Source organism: Anabrus simplex, chromosome 6 (genome assembly GCF_040414725.1).
Source record: "Anabrus simplex isolate iqAnaSimp1 chromosome 6, ASM4041472v1, whole genome shotgun sequence".
In the NCBI taxonomy this organism is placed as follows: domain Eukaryota; kingdom Metazoa; phylum Arthropoda; class Insecta; order Orthoptera; family Tettigoniidae; genus Anabrus; species Anabrus simplex.
Genome location: NC_090270.1, coordinates 77,857,917 through 77,876,948, shown reverse-complemented (window position 1 = coordinate 77,876,948; position 19,032 = coordinate 77,857,917). Strand labels below are relative to the sequence as shown.

Genomic DNA, 19,032 nt, shown 5'->3' with positions numbered 1-19,032 from the left:
AGATATGTAGAGCTATTCCCTGGAGTTCTGGTGCTGATGTCAACATGGCGTGGCGTATTCAGTTGCCAACGGTTATCGATAATTGTGATTAATTACGTACAGACTGGTTATAATAGGTCCCGAGTAACAATAAATTACATATTTCTAATGATTAATGGCTAAGACTAAACGGGGAGTAGCCTCAAAGAGAAATCCTTGCATACTTGAAAACAATGAGTACACGAATGGCACAAACAGGGCAAACAGTACACTGTGCTTAGAAAGACTTAAATGGAGCCACAAACTGTACTGCTTTGAAAGGCATCACGAAGTACAGACTACTAAGCAACCTAGTGAGTACATAACCCAAGCTTTTTTCGTGCCGGTAAACTTTGTCAGTACGAGATTAGTTAGTCATATCAGGTACCATTTTCGCAGTAGCTGAAGACTTTGTGTGAAACGCATAAACTCGTAAGGGCTGGTATTGTAATGAGGGTTTAAAATGAAGATTGAGTTAAACTGTGACTTGAGTTTAAACCGATGTTGAGTTTTATAATAGCCAGCCTAAGTTAAACTGAGGTGAAGAAGGAAATATACGATCTTAGTAGCAATGACTTGCAAGAAAAGATGACTGTCGATAATGTTTTGCAGTGACTTGCAAGAAAAGATTACTATCGATAATGTTTTGTTTACTTCTTGTAGGTAAAATGGTGGATAAAAGCAATAAACAATGTCCTAATTTTACTTGTAAGGAAATAGAATTGCTTGTGCAATTAGTACAGAAATATTTGTATAGTCCGTGAAACTGTGGCCTTATGAATTCCTTCGAAATCTCCCATTTTAATAAACATACTACGGGAGGCATAAAACCGCAACGCTATTAATAGCTGACTGAGGGGTTCTAAAACATGATTTCTGAAATAGAAGGAAGTTACTTTCTTTTCTAAAATTTACACTTTTGACATTCAAACAGTCAAAAAAAGTGATTTTTTACATTCTTACCCTTTCGTTGCATGTTTTATTCTAGCACCAATTTGCTGAAGTAGGGTTATGACAGTCTGTTTTGTAAGCCTAAACCCATTTAAAAACTATTTTTCATTCCATACATGAAAGAGACGTCCCCTTGCTCAGAAAACTCGTACCACTTCTTCGTCATCACTTAGTATTTCTTCAAACATCTCAAAAATATCTTCGAGATCCATTTGTTCTGCCATGTTGTAAGGTTATGTATACTTAAACTTCAGTTTAAACGGTAGATGAGCGGTAGTAAAATTAATCTCTAGTTAAACTTAAGTTTTATAATACACTACTAACACCAACAGTTTAAACCTTTATTGCAATTCCAGCCCTAAATCAGATTGTCTAATCAAAATAATCAAAGTATCTACGGTAATCCTAATGAGGAATCCAATTCCAATTCATGAACAGGAAACAAACGGTTGTATTTAATGCCAATATCTTGCAAAAAAGTTGTGATACGGGTGTGTCTTGCAATTAAAAGTAACGTGCATGCAGGATAAATATTGTACAGATGAGTGCGTTATTTTTTTTCCTATGTCATTATTTTCAGGTTGAAACATGTAAAACCAAAAGATGACAAAGAAAAAAAATTCCACTGAGGGAAAGAAATGTATCCATGAGCCATAAAACTGTTATAATGGCTAGATAAAATCAGGGGCGGTTTCTCCATAAGGTTGCAGGTTTGCGCTACCCCCATTAAAATTTTATGTTTATTTTAGGTAAACTTTTATCATTTGGATTACTCAACTACTGTATTTTTATTCAGCAAGACAAACCTTTCAAGAGCTTGAAAGAGCAAATATTGACTACAGGGTACTTAACAAGCCGCTACTCTTAGATGTTCACTGCAGGAGTCGAAAAGTTTGCAGCGAGAAGTCAACCTGAGGTAGGATGAAACTTAGGCTGCTCGAGGGGTGCGTGGGGCTGCTAGAAGTGTGCTTTTAGACTGCTAGAGGGGTGTGCGGGGAGAGGAAAAGATAGGCGTGGCTTCTTATACATTGCTTAAATGGAGGTTTATCAACCTGGCTCCTCCTACCACGGCCGACTGGATCCCTCGCTGCGCTAAGGAGCTACCTAGAGCGACGCATCAAATCGGCCGTGCTCCTACGTAACCAACTACTAGCGCAGTCGCTAGAGACCGTTGCTGCTCAATGTGAGATTGTTATAGAACAGGAGTGTCATCTAGCGACACCAGATGAAAGTTCATCTGCTGGATCACGGCTGTTTTGATCCCTTGCTGCGCTCGGTAAGGTGCTAGTTGGAGCCATTCGTCCTGGCTAGAGCGACGCATCAAGTCGGCCGTGGCTGGATATATAACTAATGTCTCTAAATTTGATAATAAACACCGCCATTTCTTTCAATATAGTCGTGAGCTTTGTTATGTGCGTACAAGCTAAGTAGATTATTGATTTCATTGTGTAAACATTCGTGTCAGCATGTGTGTTTTTATTATTGTGCGTTTTTATCAGTTAGTGGTATTTTGCCAGATTATGAATTCGGTGCAATCTTTAATGTCTGGTCCGTTTCCGCAACGGACTGCTGAGGAACAATCCGAGGTGAAACGAATGGGAAGGCCAACGCGACGTTTAATTTCGAAACCAGATACGTTACAAAAGGATATTTTTTTCAATACCGGAATTAGGCTACCTCAAAGTGTTTCATTTCAGTATGGTAAAAGAGTTTTTAAATGAAAAAATGTTAATGCGTTATAGTAATATTCCTGAAAATAGAAATATAAAATGTTTGTTTTATTTTTAATAATAAAAAGGTATTGTTGATGTATCTAGATTTGAAAATTAGCCTGTAATCATATTATATCATTGGTAAAAACTGTGCACCACTGAACTTTTAAACCACCAGCCGCCACTGGATAAAATAAAAGAGAACGCCAGCAATATGCTGAGATGGAATCCAATGTACAACAATAAGATACTGTGATTTACATCTTTCATAACTGATGCTTGTTTCTTTATGTCACCATTTATGTATATTTCTGTGGTTCATTTTGGTCACCCTATTCATTTTTCTTTGTTCGGTGTTATAACGTCAGTGATGTATGATGAACGTTCAGTTGTAATGGGTAATTGTCCAGGATAGCAATGTTACATGTTTGCGTGTTTATACGGCAATAGTGGATTTAACAGTAGTAGAATGATTATAATGTAATAAGGGCATTATCATTTCTGTTGTGTTAAATTTTAACCAGTTTTAGAGATTTTTTTGTTTGAGTTGGGGATCAGTTACTTTTGCTCAGTATGGTATTTGACGTATTTTTATATCCATACATATTATGTTCAATGCAAAATTACGATTTTATGAATATTCCATTTTTTTGTCACTTAGAGCACGAAGTTACGTACGAATGCCGCGCGCCATATGTTTCAAGTGCACGAGTCTTGTAGTTAGCGATAAGCCATCGAATCTCCGGTGTCAAAATTCTAATGTTGTCCAGCGTGTGATTTTAGAAGAGAGTCGGGGAGTCTGAGCTCCACCTCCCCCTGTGGGTGGGGGCAGTAGAATAACATGCACGGTATCCCCTGCCTGTCGTAAGAGGCGACTAAAAGGGGCCCCATGGGCTCTGATATTTGGAGCGTGGGTCGGCGACCACGGGGTCCTCAGCTGAGTCCTGGCATTGCATCCACTTACTTGTGCCAGGCTTCTCACTATCATCTATCCTATCTCTCTTGGTCAACTCTTGTTCTTTTCTGACCCCGACGCTATTAGGTTTGCGAGGGCTAGGGAGTCTTTCATTTTCACGCCCTTCGTGGCCCTTTTCTTCCTTTGGCCGATATCTTCATTTTTCGAAGTGTCGGATCCCTTCCATTTTTCCTTCTGATTAGTGTTATATAGAGGATGGTTGCCTAGTTTACTTCCTCTTAAAACAATAATCACCACCATTACCACCACTCTGAGCTCCACAGTTCAATTTGTTAGTAAATTTTGTCAAGCGAAGATGTGCACGGAAAATGACATTATGCCATCGCCAGTGTATTTTTTAACAGTAGAATGGTTCTGTATTCTCTGAGACCAACAAAGTGTTCAATACCAAATGAGTCACCAGATATTTTTTGCATACTCACATCGTATGACATGGTGTGTCGAATGGACTTCCTTTTACGCCCTTCAAAAATTCAACTACCTCTGTTACATTCAAACCCTTGAACTTGGGATCTGTACCACTGACCCACAGAGGCATGCAATATATCGTCATTGCCAAGACAAAACCTTCTATGTGAAATATTTTAGCTTAGAACTTTGGCCGGTAAAGTTCTGACATATAAGGTAAAATAATGTGCGAATATTGTAAAGGCATTCTCGCTCTTCATAATGTATGTGCTGCAGGTCAGTATATCTCCAAAAACATTATCACATAGGAGGTTTTGTCCCGGCAGCAACGAAATATCGATTAAAATTTTATTTCAAGACGTAAATGTACAAGTAAGAATTGCTAAGGAAGTATTGTTCACAAGTAATTTAAATTACTTGTGATTACTTTCCAACTATGGTTTAGACTCACCTAGTGATGATAGCCACTTAATGCTCCTATCCTAAAAAATAACTAAAACTGAGTCCGGCTCCATGGCTAAATGGTTAGCATTCTGGCCTTTGGCCGCAGGGGTCCCGGGTTCGATTCCCGGCAGGGTCGGGAATTTTAACCATCATTGGTTAATTTCACTGGCACTGGGGCTGGGTGTATGTGTCGTCTTCATCATCATTTCATCATCACGACGCGCAGGTCACCTACGGGTGTCAAATCGAAAGACCTGCACCTGGCGAGCCGAACATGTCCTCGGACATTCCCGGCACGAAAAGCCATACGCTATTTCATTTTGTTTCACTAAAACTGAAACTCTGATATCATTCCAGCCCCATCCGAAGGGAAAAAAAAAAAAAAAAAAGATTTCCTTAACCCAATCGCATCATTTGACGACCCTAGCTCGTCATAGTTATTCGTGGCATATGAATCAAATGACTAGCTCTGCTCGCGGCGATGCACAGCTGTACATCAATCCATGTAGTTCAGTCACTAACCCACAGACGGCACTTGTATGCATTCTGAGCTGAAGTTTACACATGTGGCTTCGGTTTTTTCCCTTTCACCAGGTTCTCACACACTTCCGGAACATGAGATAAGAAAATCTTTCTCCATATAAATTCGCTCTTGTCAGTTGCCATCATGGCGTAAAGCAGATGTGCTGGTGTTGATGAAGAAGGAATACGGAAGCTAATAGATAGTGTTTTAGGGAGTGATATTGAAGGCAGTGATGTTTGTAACGACGAAATAGACCCTGAAGTCCTTAGTTCGAGTACTAGCGATGCGTATAATAGTTCTGATGACACGGAAAGTGATACAAATAACGATGGTGTGCCGAGTCTTTCGAAATGGGCTCTACCATGGCACAGACTAACTTGACTAACTGGAACTGGACAAAAAGTGACAATAAACCTCTTGTACATAAGTTTAGTGAATACAGTGGGGTTAGTGAAAACTTAATGAAAGAGTTTGATACGCAGCCACTATCTGAACTCTCAGTTTTTTGTGAATACCTGGACCCTTTGTTTGACAAAATATCTGTCGAGACAAATTCATATGCAGCAAAACAGTTGAGCAATCCTGCCAGAAAAAAGTTGAAAGACGATGACAAATGGTTTGAGACTACACCCGATGAAATTAGGGCATATTCTGCATTAGTTATACTAATGTCACAAGTGCGAAAGTCAAGAGTACAGTTATACTGGAGTAAAAACAGGTGTATAAACACTCCTATTTTTCGTGAAACCATGAGCAGGGGAAGATTTATTATAATTTCACGATTTTTACATTTTGTTGACGATGAACAAGTCTATATTAATGACAAACTAAGAAAGATTAGGCCTATAATACAACATTTTTTCTCCAAATTTTCAGAATTATATTTACCTTTACAAGACATTACTCTAGATGAAAGTCTAATGAAATTCAGAGGCCGCCTTTCATATGTCCAGTGTAATAGGTCTAAATGTTCTAGGTTTGGAATAAAAATTTACAAAATTTGTGAACCAAGTTCTGGCTACTGTCTTTCAAAATTTATGTGGGTGATGATGTAACGGATCCAAGTCTGCCAGCAAGTACAAACGTTGTTCTCAACATGTGTGAACCCTTGTTAGGCCGAGGACATACATTATTTTTAGATAACTGGTATTCTTCCCCAGATTTATTCAAAAGGCTACACGACAAGCAGATGAATGTAATTGGAACTGTTAGACAGAACCGAAAAGACATGCCTCGTGATATCAGTAAGATGAAACTAAAACGTGGAGAGTATGAGACATGGGCTGCCAACAGTATGTTGTGTGTGAAGTGGAAAGATAACAAGGATGTTTGCTTTCTCACCACTGAACACAAATCAGCTGACATGACAGGGACAGGCAAACTCAAGACGAAAGAGAGGACAAACCCCGAGGGAAGAAGTGATAAAGCCTAAGTGTGGCCTTGAATACCAGATGGGGATGGGTGATGTTGACCTTCAGGATCAGGTTACAGCTCTGTTTCCCGGCATGCGACGCACAGTGAAAGGGTATAGGAAAATATTCTTTTACCTCCTAGATATGTGCATTTTCAATTCCTTCAGTGTGTATCACAAGATCGTTGCTAGCAGAAAGACGAGCTACACGGACGTCCGAACTAGCATTGCACAGCAGCTACTAGAGACTGTTCAGTTACCGGAGTACTCGGTTCGAGGTCGACCTTCAGCGAGCACCACCCCAACCAGATTACAAGCTAAATCGTGGGCCTGCTTTCCCATGTGTATTCCCCCTACAGAGAAGAAATCAAAAGTCACAAGAAGGTGTGTTGTGTGCTACAGCCAGGGTAAAAGAAGCGAAAGTTGCTGGCAGTGCAAAAAGTGTGGCGCAGCTCTTCACTCAGAAGAATGTTTTGAGATGTACCACACCCAGCAGACGTACTAAAATAGCAGCATTGGTAAGTTTATTACTTTGTTATCATGCATGCAAATTTGCAGAAAGGAATATTTACTGGTTGGTTTTGTACGATTTTCTAAATAATAGTGTGATGACGGCTGTAGAGCGGTATTTAAATGTGATTTCTTAGTGAACTCCTATGGTATTTAAATGTGAGGCGAATGGGTTAAGACTGGCATTCTATGACATAATTGTAATTTTGCTGATTACATGCTGCCAAAGTAATTTATAACTGTAACTGTAATTAAAGCCAATTACTTTATTTTTGTACATTTCCCATCGCAATAATCACATATAAGCAGCTATTCAAAGTGGCAAAAAGTGATCCCAAGAAAGTTATTTGTTAAGTGCTTATCCTCCCTTCAAAATACCAAATAAATAAGGAACAAAATGGAAATTTTGTCGAAGTATGATTACCTTATATACCTACTTCTACCCTCGTCAGTAATGGTAAGTGTTAAGCATAAAGCGCATAAATATCAAGACTGTTAGCTGAAACTAAGCTTTACCAACATTCTTGTGAGTAATCAGGAACAATTGTTTTTGATCACGCATAAATATTATTATTTAGAAGAAGGAGAAAGACAACCAGATGACTCGCAAAACAAGACCTTTTCAGAACAAGCATTGTGACTTTTGAGACTTTGCAGGATGTGAAGTGGACAACTGGTGCAAAGCAATCAGATGAATGCTGTGCTCGACACAGTGAGCTAATGAAAACCTGCTTGATCAATTGGAAACTGAGTAGGTGCCAGAATGTATAATGAAGCTTATTTGTGGTTCCTAGTTAGCTGATTAGCAAATTTAAAAAACACAGAAATAATGTACAGGAATCGCAGGAGAGAGAGAGAAAATATTCAGACAAGAATATCAACCGATGATGATGACGACAAACATACAATATCGTAAGAAAATATATGCAAGTTCTGTAAAGAAAACACACTTACCTGACTTTGCTGTGACAGTACACTGGAAACATATTCTGCTGGTAGATCTGATTCTTGTTTCGGTGTTGCAGATGCAGGCCTAAATAAACCAAAGTAGTATAAATAAAATTCATCCAATTGCAGACAAAATTTTGAGTAATTAACCTCAAACATCTATACACAAAAGTCCCTTTGAAATAATGTCTTTTCTTACGAATGGTTTATCTAACTAGAAAGAGGGGCCAGCTCCAAAAGTGGTTCTGTAGTATATTTGTTAAGTGCTACACCAGTATCACCTCTGACAACAGCAGAGAGATGACTCTTCAGAAAATTCAAGGAGTAGTTAATGTATAAATCAGGTACATCATTCTTTATGTTGTCCAAGAACTCTTCATTCATAACTTTTAAAATAATATACTGTTACATGTTCAAGCAATCATTGCTTTTTCTTTCTCCATGGCCTTCTGGAACGAGAAATGAGAGAATATTTCTACCCAGGACTCACCCCGAAGATTCTGGTACTCCATCACCAGGGATATAGGAAGGGGCTCACTGCAGAAAGAGAGAGAGAGACAGAGCGGGGGGAAGGGGGGAGGGTCCCACCGGAGTCAATGTCAGAGTATCATGGTGTTCGAGTGTTGATAATGTCATTATGTTGTGGAGGTGGACAACAGTAGTGATGTCTTGATGCGCTTTCCTGAGGCTGAGGAGATAACAGAAGAAGAAACGGTTGGAACAGAGACCAGAGCTCAGAGAGCAGACTAGAACTGTGCCAACGGAATAATAAAACACAACCATGTAAAATGGGCAATCGACACATTTCACCCTATAAAGGCTCCGGGGCCAGATGAGATACTTCCGATACTCCTACAGGAAGGACGGGAAATACTCGTCAATGCCCTGACGGACCTCTTCAGAGCTAGTCTAGCTTTAGGGTACGACCCTAAATCATGGTCTGAAGCTAAAGCAGTATTCATACCTAAGCCTGGAAGGGCAATTCAGCAATTGGGAACATGCATCATTTTCAAAAATATTTTTTTTGAAAAGTACACCAATGAAATAGTACGTAAACGTATTACATTGTGGTATGTTGCCTTGTTTTCTACCATTTAAAAAATATTTAATAGTGCCTTTCCGCAAGGCGAGTGAAACGGCCTCTGACGTAAGCGGCGCGCTGTGACGTCACGATCCAGTACCGCATGGAGCTCTACCAGTCGTTGTGCATCAGCCGTTGCTAAAAGCCGATCGTTTATTATTCAAGATCGCGAATAACTTCGAAATGACAGAAGAAAGGTTCAAAACAGCACAGTCAGACTGTCTACCATGTGTAGATGTCATCATTCTTGAAAAATGTGACTTTTGTGGCCGCAGAAATTAGCGGATAACAAGCAAGTTTGTAAGTGGCGTCTTTTATATATGTGCAATGTACTGTAACCCATAGTATTAGGATAACAACGAACCTGGATAGATATCACATCACTTTCAATATTTCCTTCAGGACTGATTCCCCTATTAAAGAATAACATTACATTTTCGGGCTTTCAGCATTAGTAAAGTAAGAAATCGGATTTCAGCACTAACATAAACATATAGGTAGCATTATAGTACTAGTCCGCTTCTGTGGTGTAGTGGTTAATGTGTGCCACTTCCGCAGGCCCAGTTTCGATTCCCGGCTCTGCCATGAAAGTTGAAAACAAATAGTACGAGGGCTGGAACGGGGTCTACTCAGCCTCGGGAGGTCAACTGAGTAGAAGGGTTTCGAATCCCACCTCAGCCATCCTCGAAGTGGTTTTTCGTATTTTCCTACTTCTCCTCCAGGCACCTAAGGCCACGGCCGTTTCCTTCCCTCTTCCTTGTCTATCCCTTCCGATCCTCCCATCCTCCAACAAGGCCCCTGTTGAGCATAACAGGTGAGGCCGCCTGGGCGAGGTAATCCCTCGCTGAGTCCGAGAGAAAACCAACCCTGAAGGATAAACTGATTAAGAAAGAAAGAAAGAAAGATCATAGTACTATAGGGCTATAACCTATCATTTCTAAAAAAATATACGTATATTTATGGTTGGGGCAACTGGCCTACCCACTTCCGGGGCCCATGAAAGAGAATTAAATATCTTTGTGGAGGGAAAAAGTTAAACATGATAAAGATAAATATGACTTCATCTAGTTTTCACAAATTGGGCTGAGTGGTTCAGACGGTTGAGGTGCTGGCCTTCTGACCCCAACTTGGCAGGTTCGATCCTGGTTCAGTTCAGTCCGGTGGTAGTTGAAGGTGCTCAAATACGTCAGCCTCGTGTCGGTAGATTTACTGGCACGTAAAAGAACTCCTGCAGGACTAAATTCCTGCACATCGGCGTCTCCAAAAATCGTAGAAGTAGTTAGCGGGGCGTGAAGCCAATAACATTAATTACATTTGGCTTTTAACAAGCTGAGCATATCAGGAAAGAAAAGTGTCCTGGTGACATTTTAGTCGCTCAATACAGGAATGTCTTTGGGTGCTGTGACTTTTACTTTTGTTTTTGTTTTTGCTGTTTGCTTTACGTCACACCGTCACATATAGGTCTTATGGCGACGATGGGACAGGAAAGGCCTAGGAATGGGAACAAAGCGGCCGTGGCCTTAGGTACAGCCTCAGCATTTGCCTGGTGTGAAAATGGGAAACCACGGAAAACCATCTTCAGGGCTGCCAGCAGTGGGGTTCAAAACCTTATATCTCCCGGATGCGAGCTCACAGCTGCGCGCTCCTAACCGCACGGCCAACTCGCGCGGTATTTTTACCCTTCGGTTTACTGACTTTGCTTGTATAACCTAAAACTTAGGCTAAGTTGGATAATATTTTAAACACCTACATCACTATTTTCACCTGTGTGCAATTATGTTATTTATTTCATTAATATTATGATAATTATTATAATTGAGCATTGTTAACTTATAAGACCCCAACAAACAAGCATTGGTTTTGTGTAGAGTTATACATTTGTTAAATTCACGTTGTTTCCTTTCATGATGTACACGCCTATTCTTTGTTACATTATAGACTATTTAGATATAGCCTAAATTTCTTTACCAATTAAGCTCTTCAATAAAGACATACATAACTGTCCCATGCCAAGATATATTGGTAGAATTAGAGCTGTCAAAATGGTTCATAACCCCTTTGATTTATTATCTTGACATGGATCACCCAAAACATAGGTTAGGTTTGGAGAATACTTTAATAATCAGCATTATTTAATGCACTGTTTATTACTTTCATATTCCAAGATGTAATTAAAGCATTTAAATAAAGCATCATACATTAAAATTTAAAGTTTTACCACTAGAAGAGCTGACATGGAAAAATGATTTGAAAATTCAAACAAATTCATCTTACGTTAAGATCTTCAAAAAAATAAACTGTAGACTTTTCCGATATATCACCAGCATTTTTCCGGCTCGCCAAAATCCATTTCTCCCTAGTTTTAGCGTCTTTGGGACATGTATAAACAATTTGTTTGGTATGGTATGCGATGTGCTATTGCACATCGGAACTCTACACCATTTATAAGTTTTCTGCCTCACTGTCTGCGCAGGATTCATTTTAAGTCTAAAATATACCACTCAGATTATTATCCGATGTATAGACCTCGAATTTAATCATACTAGACACTAACGTAAAGTAGAAATACGCGAAGTGTATCCTGCTTCTCACAACGCACTATGTGTTATTTCGTCTGCTAATTCAGTCAACCTGTACGATGACGTCAGACCAATGAGATCGCGTACTTGCGTGACGTGACATTTTCGTAGATTTTTATCATGTTTGGAGTTATTATTTGTACATTCTGATCACATTTTTGAATTCTGCACGAAATTTTGAATCAGATTAGCATATTTTTAATTAAAACCCCGGATCATGCATGTTCCCTATTCAACCTATGACTCTATGATCAAAGTATTGGAAAAGAGCAAGGTGAGTAAAACCATCATCAAATGGATTAAATCAATGTTAGATGGAAGGAAGATAAAAGCAATCCTGTTTAAAGAAACGCTAACGGTTAGGTAAAGCCTTCCGCTATGCGTAACCTCGGCACTTGATGAGGTAGAGTGGTTAGCTGTACGCCCGGCCACCTTTGCCCCACCCCCCACCCATGAATTAACCTGGTATTCATTTTTTTGTGTAGGATGAGTAGATTTCAGGGTCATGTTCACCTTTGGAAGTGGAAATCTCGTTTCTTAAATTTTTTGACTTCCTGACGGGGAATCAAACCCACATCCTTCCAGGTGAACCAAAAACGCCTTTACCACCTCGGCCAGGCAGCCCCTCCTGATATAATAGGTGATCGGTTTGAAGTATGGTACTAGGTCACCAAGTACATGCTTGACCGAAAGTAAAGAGCATAATTATACAGAGATTCTGGTTAGTTAATACATGGAGGTTTAGGTTCTCTTTGCCAGTGAAGAAGTGCACGTCTATGACTTAGAACGATTTTAAAATATAGCATCTGCTGCAAATTACCCTAAACTCTGCTTGTCACATTCCTAACACAAAAGAACTATGCAAGTGTATTGACGGAGTGTGTAGTGGATAGATGTTCATTAATTAAACAGTAAGACAATAGAAATCACAACACAGGGCAAGGTATACAAAGTCTGATGATTCTTTCGTATAAGAGTTCGCTCATTTTCATTTTCAATGAAATTTATTTTATGTAATCATTTTCATTTTGTCAAGATTTGTGCTATGGGCCACTTGACTAGTTGAGACAACCGCTGAATCAGTTGTGATTCAGGGCCATGAAGTTAGCGCCACTTAGTCAAATAATGATTTTTACTTTTAGTTTGGCATCATATGAAAATTTCAGGGCACAATTTCCCGTCGCACTTTTTCAGACTATGGACTGACAAATGAGAAATCAAATTCTCATTTTGTGTGGTTAAAAGTGAGCTCTAACACTCGTCGATATTTCCGTTAAACACATTAAAAAGATATTTATTTACAACACATTAAAATTTAAGGCTATCCTTAAGGCAGAAACACACTGCTGTCACTTCACGTGAACTATCTCCGAGCTGAGTCAGCGCGGAGGGGATAGACAGACGAAGGGCCACCCGAGGCTGTGCTCAAGGAGAAGTTCTTTCACCTCAGCTGTGGAACCTCGTGGTGAACAAAATCATAGCTATGCTCAACGAACAGGGTTTCTATACACAAGGATACGCAGATGACCTAGTGACTGTGGTACAATGTAAGGTGATTAGTGTTATCCACGATCTCATGCACAGATCACTCAACCTTGTGAAGAAATGGTGTCGGGAAGAACAACTATCAGTCAACCCGAACAAGATAACTCTGGTCCCTTTTACAAGAAGGAGAAAATTAGAGGGAAAGAGATCACTGAAGCTCTTTGGGCAAGATGTATATATGGATGAACAGGCACTGCACCTAGGTGTAGTGTTAGATAAAAATCTAACCTGGAATCCACATATAGAAAGGAACATAACCCGGGCCAAGAACTTGCTGTATGCATGTAAAAGAGCCGTTGGGAAGACATGGGGCCTAAGACCATCCATCAATGGTAATGTGGATATATACAATGATCATTAGACCGTTGATGGCCTATGCTGCAATCGTCTGGTGGCAGAACGTAAGTCAAGGAAAAGTCGGCTGTAGACTGGAGAATGGCATGCATAGCCATAACTAGGGCTATGAGAACTACGCCGACAGAAGCCTTGAATACTTTACTAGACCTCCCATCACTATGCAATTTCATAAAAGGACAGGCTGGAATGAGTTCATATACACTGGCACAATCAGAGTGCTGGAATGCACAAAGACCCAATCTAGGACACTGTAAAATTAACAGAGTAATAACAGAGGAAGTTCTACACATGCCTTCTGATCATATGATACCAAAGTACAACTTTGAAAAACTCTTTGAGACCTAGATAATAAAAAAAGAAGACTGAGATATCAACAAATGGAATACTGAAAAATAAAATATAGTGTGGTGGACTGATGGCTCAAAGACTGTGGATGGCACAGGAGGAGGGATCAATGGGGGAAGACCTAAGAGATCAATCCAGATGAGCCTGGGCAGACACACTACAGTCTCTCAAGATGAAATGATAGCTATCACATGTCTTGAAGAAAATCTGAAAATGAACTATAGAAATAAGAACATTTCAATTTTTACGGACAGCCAAGCAGCCATTAAGGCACAAGAGGCAGTCCGGATAATATCCAGAATTGTCTGGTATTGCTACTCACTTCTCCTGAAGTCTTTGTAATACAGAAATCGGACTTCCAATTATGTGATTTCGAATTAACAGCCATCTTGTAATTCAGAAATGCCAACCCTCATCAGTTTTTGCGGATTCTGCTTTTCCGCGTACTGCCTGCTGCATGATATTGTGGCTTTCCTTAAAACGCTGAATACAAAAGAATTACGATTTCACTCTATTTTCAACTGTGAAACACACTACAGACACAGCAATGTGAGTGAAAGTGCGGAAAGCTACCCCTGCACGTTCCGGAAGACACGTTCTATCGTGACGTGGAGAAATTTTGAATTTAAATTACTTGTAAAATATGGTACTATTAAAAAAAAAAAAGTGAAGTCAGTTTAGAATTAAAAGTCTGAATTGTTTTCTATTTAAATATGACATATGGGGACAGTTTTCGTCCATCTACGGTTGCACAAAGCATAACTGTAGACTCAGCATCGAAAACTAGGTGAGCCAGGAACTTGTTGGCATTGACACAAATAAAACCTGCACCCCAATTTCATGCCTCAAACTTTTTTTTAAATATGCGGGGATTATTCGCGTAAATACGGTATTTATTGCTCATTTATGATGATGCTTGTTTAAAGGGGCCTAACAAATAGGTCATCGGCCCCATACTGATCAGTATGTGTACTTATTTAAAGTAAAAAAAAAAAAAAAAAAAAAAAAAAAAAGAGGAGGATTTCACTTTGTAATATCCAACAGACTGAAGACCATGACGTTATGTTTATAACAAAAATGTAAACTATGGTTGCTGAATATCTTGGAACTTTATCTCTAAGACACAACAGTCCTTCAGTAATAAATATACAGAATAATTAACTCTGTGTCCCTCCACTTCACTGCCTGTCATGACAAACCCAATCCAATACATGCAGTCCTTTTAAAAGAGAGCTAATTACCTAAATAGCCCATAAAATCACAATAAAGGTACAACAAAAATGTCTACTTACTTATTCAGGGCTTCATAACAGGCTTCACATACTCGCACTTCCCTTTCAATGCCAAATTTGGGAATTGTTGAATTTTTGGAAGAACACTGATTGCAAAATACTTGACCACATGCTCGACAATGGTGCTGTAGATCAAAAAGACAAAGACGTAAATTAATATTTTGTTAATGAACTTATTCAAACTTCCATGGAGATCACAAATAATAAATGTAAAGATTTGACAACATGGATCTGTAGTCCACAATACTAGAAAAATTTGTCAAATACATAACAATTCATCAAACAAAAAATATGACTAATAATGAACATAGAGACTGGCCAACAGGATACTACTTCTGCAAGAAAAGTGGAAAAAACAACCGGGATGGCTTACACAGGTGCACAATGACTTGGCAGAAATAGGTATCAAGGAGGAGGATATAAAAGAAAGGACATCATTTAGGAAGAAGTTTGCGGGAATGAGGGTTGCGTCTGAAGAGCAACATGCGAAGCCACGGAACATCTCGGTGGAAGAACGAGCAACGAGCAAGAAGAAGTCGAAGACTCAAGAATCTTTGGCGGGAGTGTAAAGAGAAGGGTATCAGTCTACGTGATAGAAGGAAGATTGTGTAAACGTGGCCTACAGGTGGCCGTATCGATAAATATATATACAGTAGAAGTCCGTTATAGCGAGTACGGCATATAACGAGAACCCCAATATAACGACAATTTTTGCGGCCCCTTCAAAATTAATATATTAAACTGTATTATCATTTGGTTACAGCAAGAGCCCCTATCACTGACACATCCGTTATTACGAGCGATTTTTTCCGTTCCCGACATTTATGCACCCCAGCGAATATGTTGCATGCGTTCGATCTCCTTCGGAATCGTTTCCTCACTACGTCCACTAGACAGTTCTCTTGTCGACATTCGAAGGCGATGTCGGAGTCGATTAGTAATACCTATCAACTGCTGCTCCGTAAAGAAAATTCAAAATGAAAGAGAACTTTTTGCGTAATAAATGCGTAAATAACGTGTCCGATAACAGTTGTTAACTCGTTAAAAATAAAGTCTGAGGAAGCGATCGCTTAATTTTAATGCTAAATACTGCAATAAGGATGGAATACACCTCAATATGTGGCAGCGTGCATCATTGATTTCAGAGGTTAGTTTCAATTTTCTCGCGTCTGTTTACTTTCAGAAAGGCTATTATCATATAAATTTATAGCGAGAAGGGTATCTTCTACTGGCGCTAGAAATACGCAAGTACTCAGGATAGATATAGTACGGTTAAGTTAGGTCACGCTGTCTGAATAACAAAACTGAAATGTTTGCCACAAAATGCGATCGATCATCTTCGGTGCGGTACAGTTTTCTCGCCATGTGCATTTGCGAGCTCTCTCGTCGACATTCTAAGCCGATGTTGGAGTTTATTAGTAATACCCGTTGACTGCTGTTTTCTAAAGGAAATTCGAAATGACAGGATAAATCATTTTCGTAATAAATGCGTAAGTAATGTGGCCGATTGCTGTTGTTAATCCATTAAAAATAAAGGCTGAAGTAAACGGTTTCTTAATTTTAATGTTATATACTGAAATTAAGTAAGAATGTGACACACCTCTAGATATGGCAGAATACATAACTGATTTTAGAGGATAGTTAAATTTCGGAATGGCTATTCCCATGTCAATTTTAGCGAGGAGGTTATCATTTCTCTACATGCGTTTGAAATATGTTTTCATGATACATATACGGTTAGGTTAGGTGACACCGTTTGAAGAAGAAAACGGAAATGCTTGCCACAGAAGCCTCTGGAGTGATACCATGTTCCTCCGAATCCAAGACAATTTTTTTCCTCAGAATATAATGTGAAATATCAAGGGTAGTCTTGCATCCGCAGCCTTGACAACTACCGTAGCGACCACGGCACTACTTTTCATCCCCCCCACCCGCACAAAAAATTTGTTGATTATAAACGACTGTCTCTTTATTATACATCGCTAGCCCACGGCAACCGGTTGTTCAGTGCCTATGTGTAACGTCGCTGGATTTCGGGAAATAGTGAAGAGAGAATGGCATAATATTAGCCTCTCTACACAACCGTTTCTCAAATCTGCAGAATGGCATAAAAAAAGCGAGCCTTCGAATTCTTAGAAAGGCCATGGCTACTCAGGTGCAGAGTTATAGCGTGTCCTCTGTACCTGACACGAGGGAACACATACATGTGTTTCACTCGGATTCGGTTGAAATTTGGTAGGAATATTCGTGGGAGGCAGTAGAATGCTAAGGTGAAAACTGCATGTCCCCAGCGCAAGTTTAAACGCCAAAATAGAACAAATAAATAGTCGTAAAATTAGAAGTGCCACGGGAGTATCGGGGTTTGGCGTAGAGGTAGGGTGGAGCGAAGCAGCGGACGTGAGCCAACCGGGCTGTGTCGAGCTGCCCCAGCAGCCAGGCAGCGAATAGTTAGCGCGTTCCTCTTAACTTCCCGATTAGATGTGCAAAACGTAAATATGAAAACAGCTCATGAAACAAGTGTGCAAAGGACGATGTTTGAACAACGATGCCAATAAGGTTTGAAGAATTCACACCCGAGTTCTTGTTTCTCGTAATTAGTGCAGTAGTGATTGTTTACAAAAAAGTGTACAAGGCACAGATACTGTGTGCACCATGCACATCTTACAGCGCTGTCGCTTTCACAAGTATTACATTGCTTATAGGAAGGCTCTTCTTTGAGACAATAATCGAATGGATTGTGAAGGTTTCTTGTTAACATAGCCACATTTGTACCACCTGTACTGCCACATGCTATGAAAATGCGGAGAGGAGAACTGGTTGTGCGTCAAAGATTGCACTTTTAAAATGTTGTTCCTTAAATGTACCTTGATGTCTAATGAGTTTAACAAAATTAAATCATACAAAATACGTATAAATTGCTTCCAAATGCGGAAGCCCAAAACATCTAACGGCTGGAAAAGTCCAGTGGCTCCTTTCGGAATTGTTTGACCATTTATGATTTTCTTACTCCCAATTTTAGCATTTGAAATATTTTCTTCTTTCTGTCCGGTCCAGGAATCGAGAACTAAAACAATGTACTCTGGTACTAGCTCACAATAAACATTCCGTAACCATTTCTGTACAAGTTCTTTGGTCAGTTTTTCAGACTTTGAAGGCAAAGTGTACACATTTGGTGTGGTAAATAGTTTTCTTTCTATATTAAGACCAAATTTGCCATTTTTTTTTTCAACACCAATAGCAACTTCGGCAGGAGTTGTCCATCTGCCGAAAATATTGGCTGTATTGTGTAGCTATGAGTTAGTGAATTCATAGATTGTGCTTCCGCTAATACGACTTTTTTTCCTCGTTCATTATGGGTCCTACCAGAATGGAACTCATCATGAAAACCAGACTGATCAGTATTAAACACGCACTCTGGGCCGTGACTTTCTATTAATTGCGACACATCTTCAACAAACAGTGTTGCGTTACAATTAGTATCTTCTTGTTCAAATTGGTACTTTTTAGATACGAAATTTGCAAATTTTTCTTGATCCAATTTTGAATTTCTTTTTAAAACTCATTACCCCGGAATGAGACGCTCGAAATATGTCTTAGTTAACTAGACGGGCGTACTTCAAAGCCCATTTTTTAATATTTATATCGTGAACAATTTTGTTTCGTTGTCTACTTTCTTTGAACTTTTGATAAGTCTTCTTCGTAACAAATTTATTTTTTTTCTTCCATTGTGCCACCGTTTTACAGTTGTTGCTCCCACCTGTAAAGCTCTTGCCAGAACTTTAATTTACAAAACCTGTGTTTCACTGATGCGAAGCTCCTCTGTTTCCCACCTTTGTTTCGCCAATATTCGATGACCTCCTTCTTATAAGTTATTGGGATTAGGCATCGTTCAGCCGTTGTTGTGGATGCAGGGTTAGGAGCAACATTTTTGG

At 39.4% G+C, this 19,032-nt stretch overlaps 1 protein-coding gene across 2 annotated transcripts in view; it reads right to left on the bottom strand.

The window, feature by feature from the left end:
• Positions 1-19,032, bottom strand: part of Hrs (Hepatocyte growth factor regulated tyrosine kinase substrate) — a 158,005-nt gene that overhangs the window by 80,041 nt on the left and 58,932 nt on the right. For both annotated transcript variants that reach the window (XM_067149828.2, XM_067149827.2), the window contains exons 6-7: positions 15,101-15,225; positions 7,908-7,986 (exon numbers count right to left, since the gene is read on the bottom strand). In XM_067149828.2, the coding sequence (XP_067005929.2) occupies positions 7,908-7,986; positions 15,101-15,225 (204 nt within the window). The remainder of the gene's footprint in view (positions 1-7,907; positions 7,987-15,100; positions 15,226-19,032) is intronic.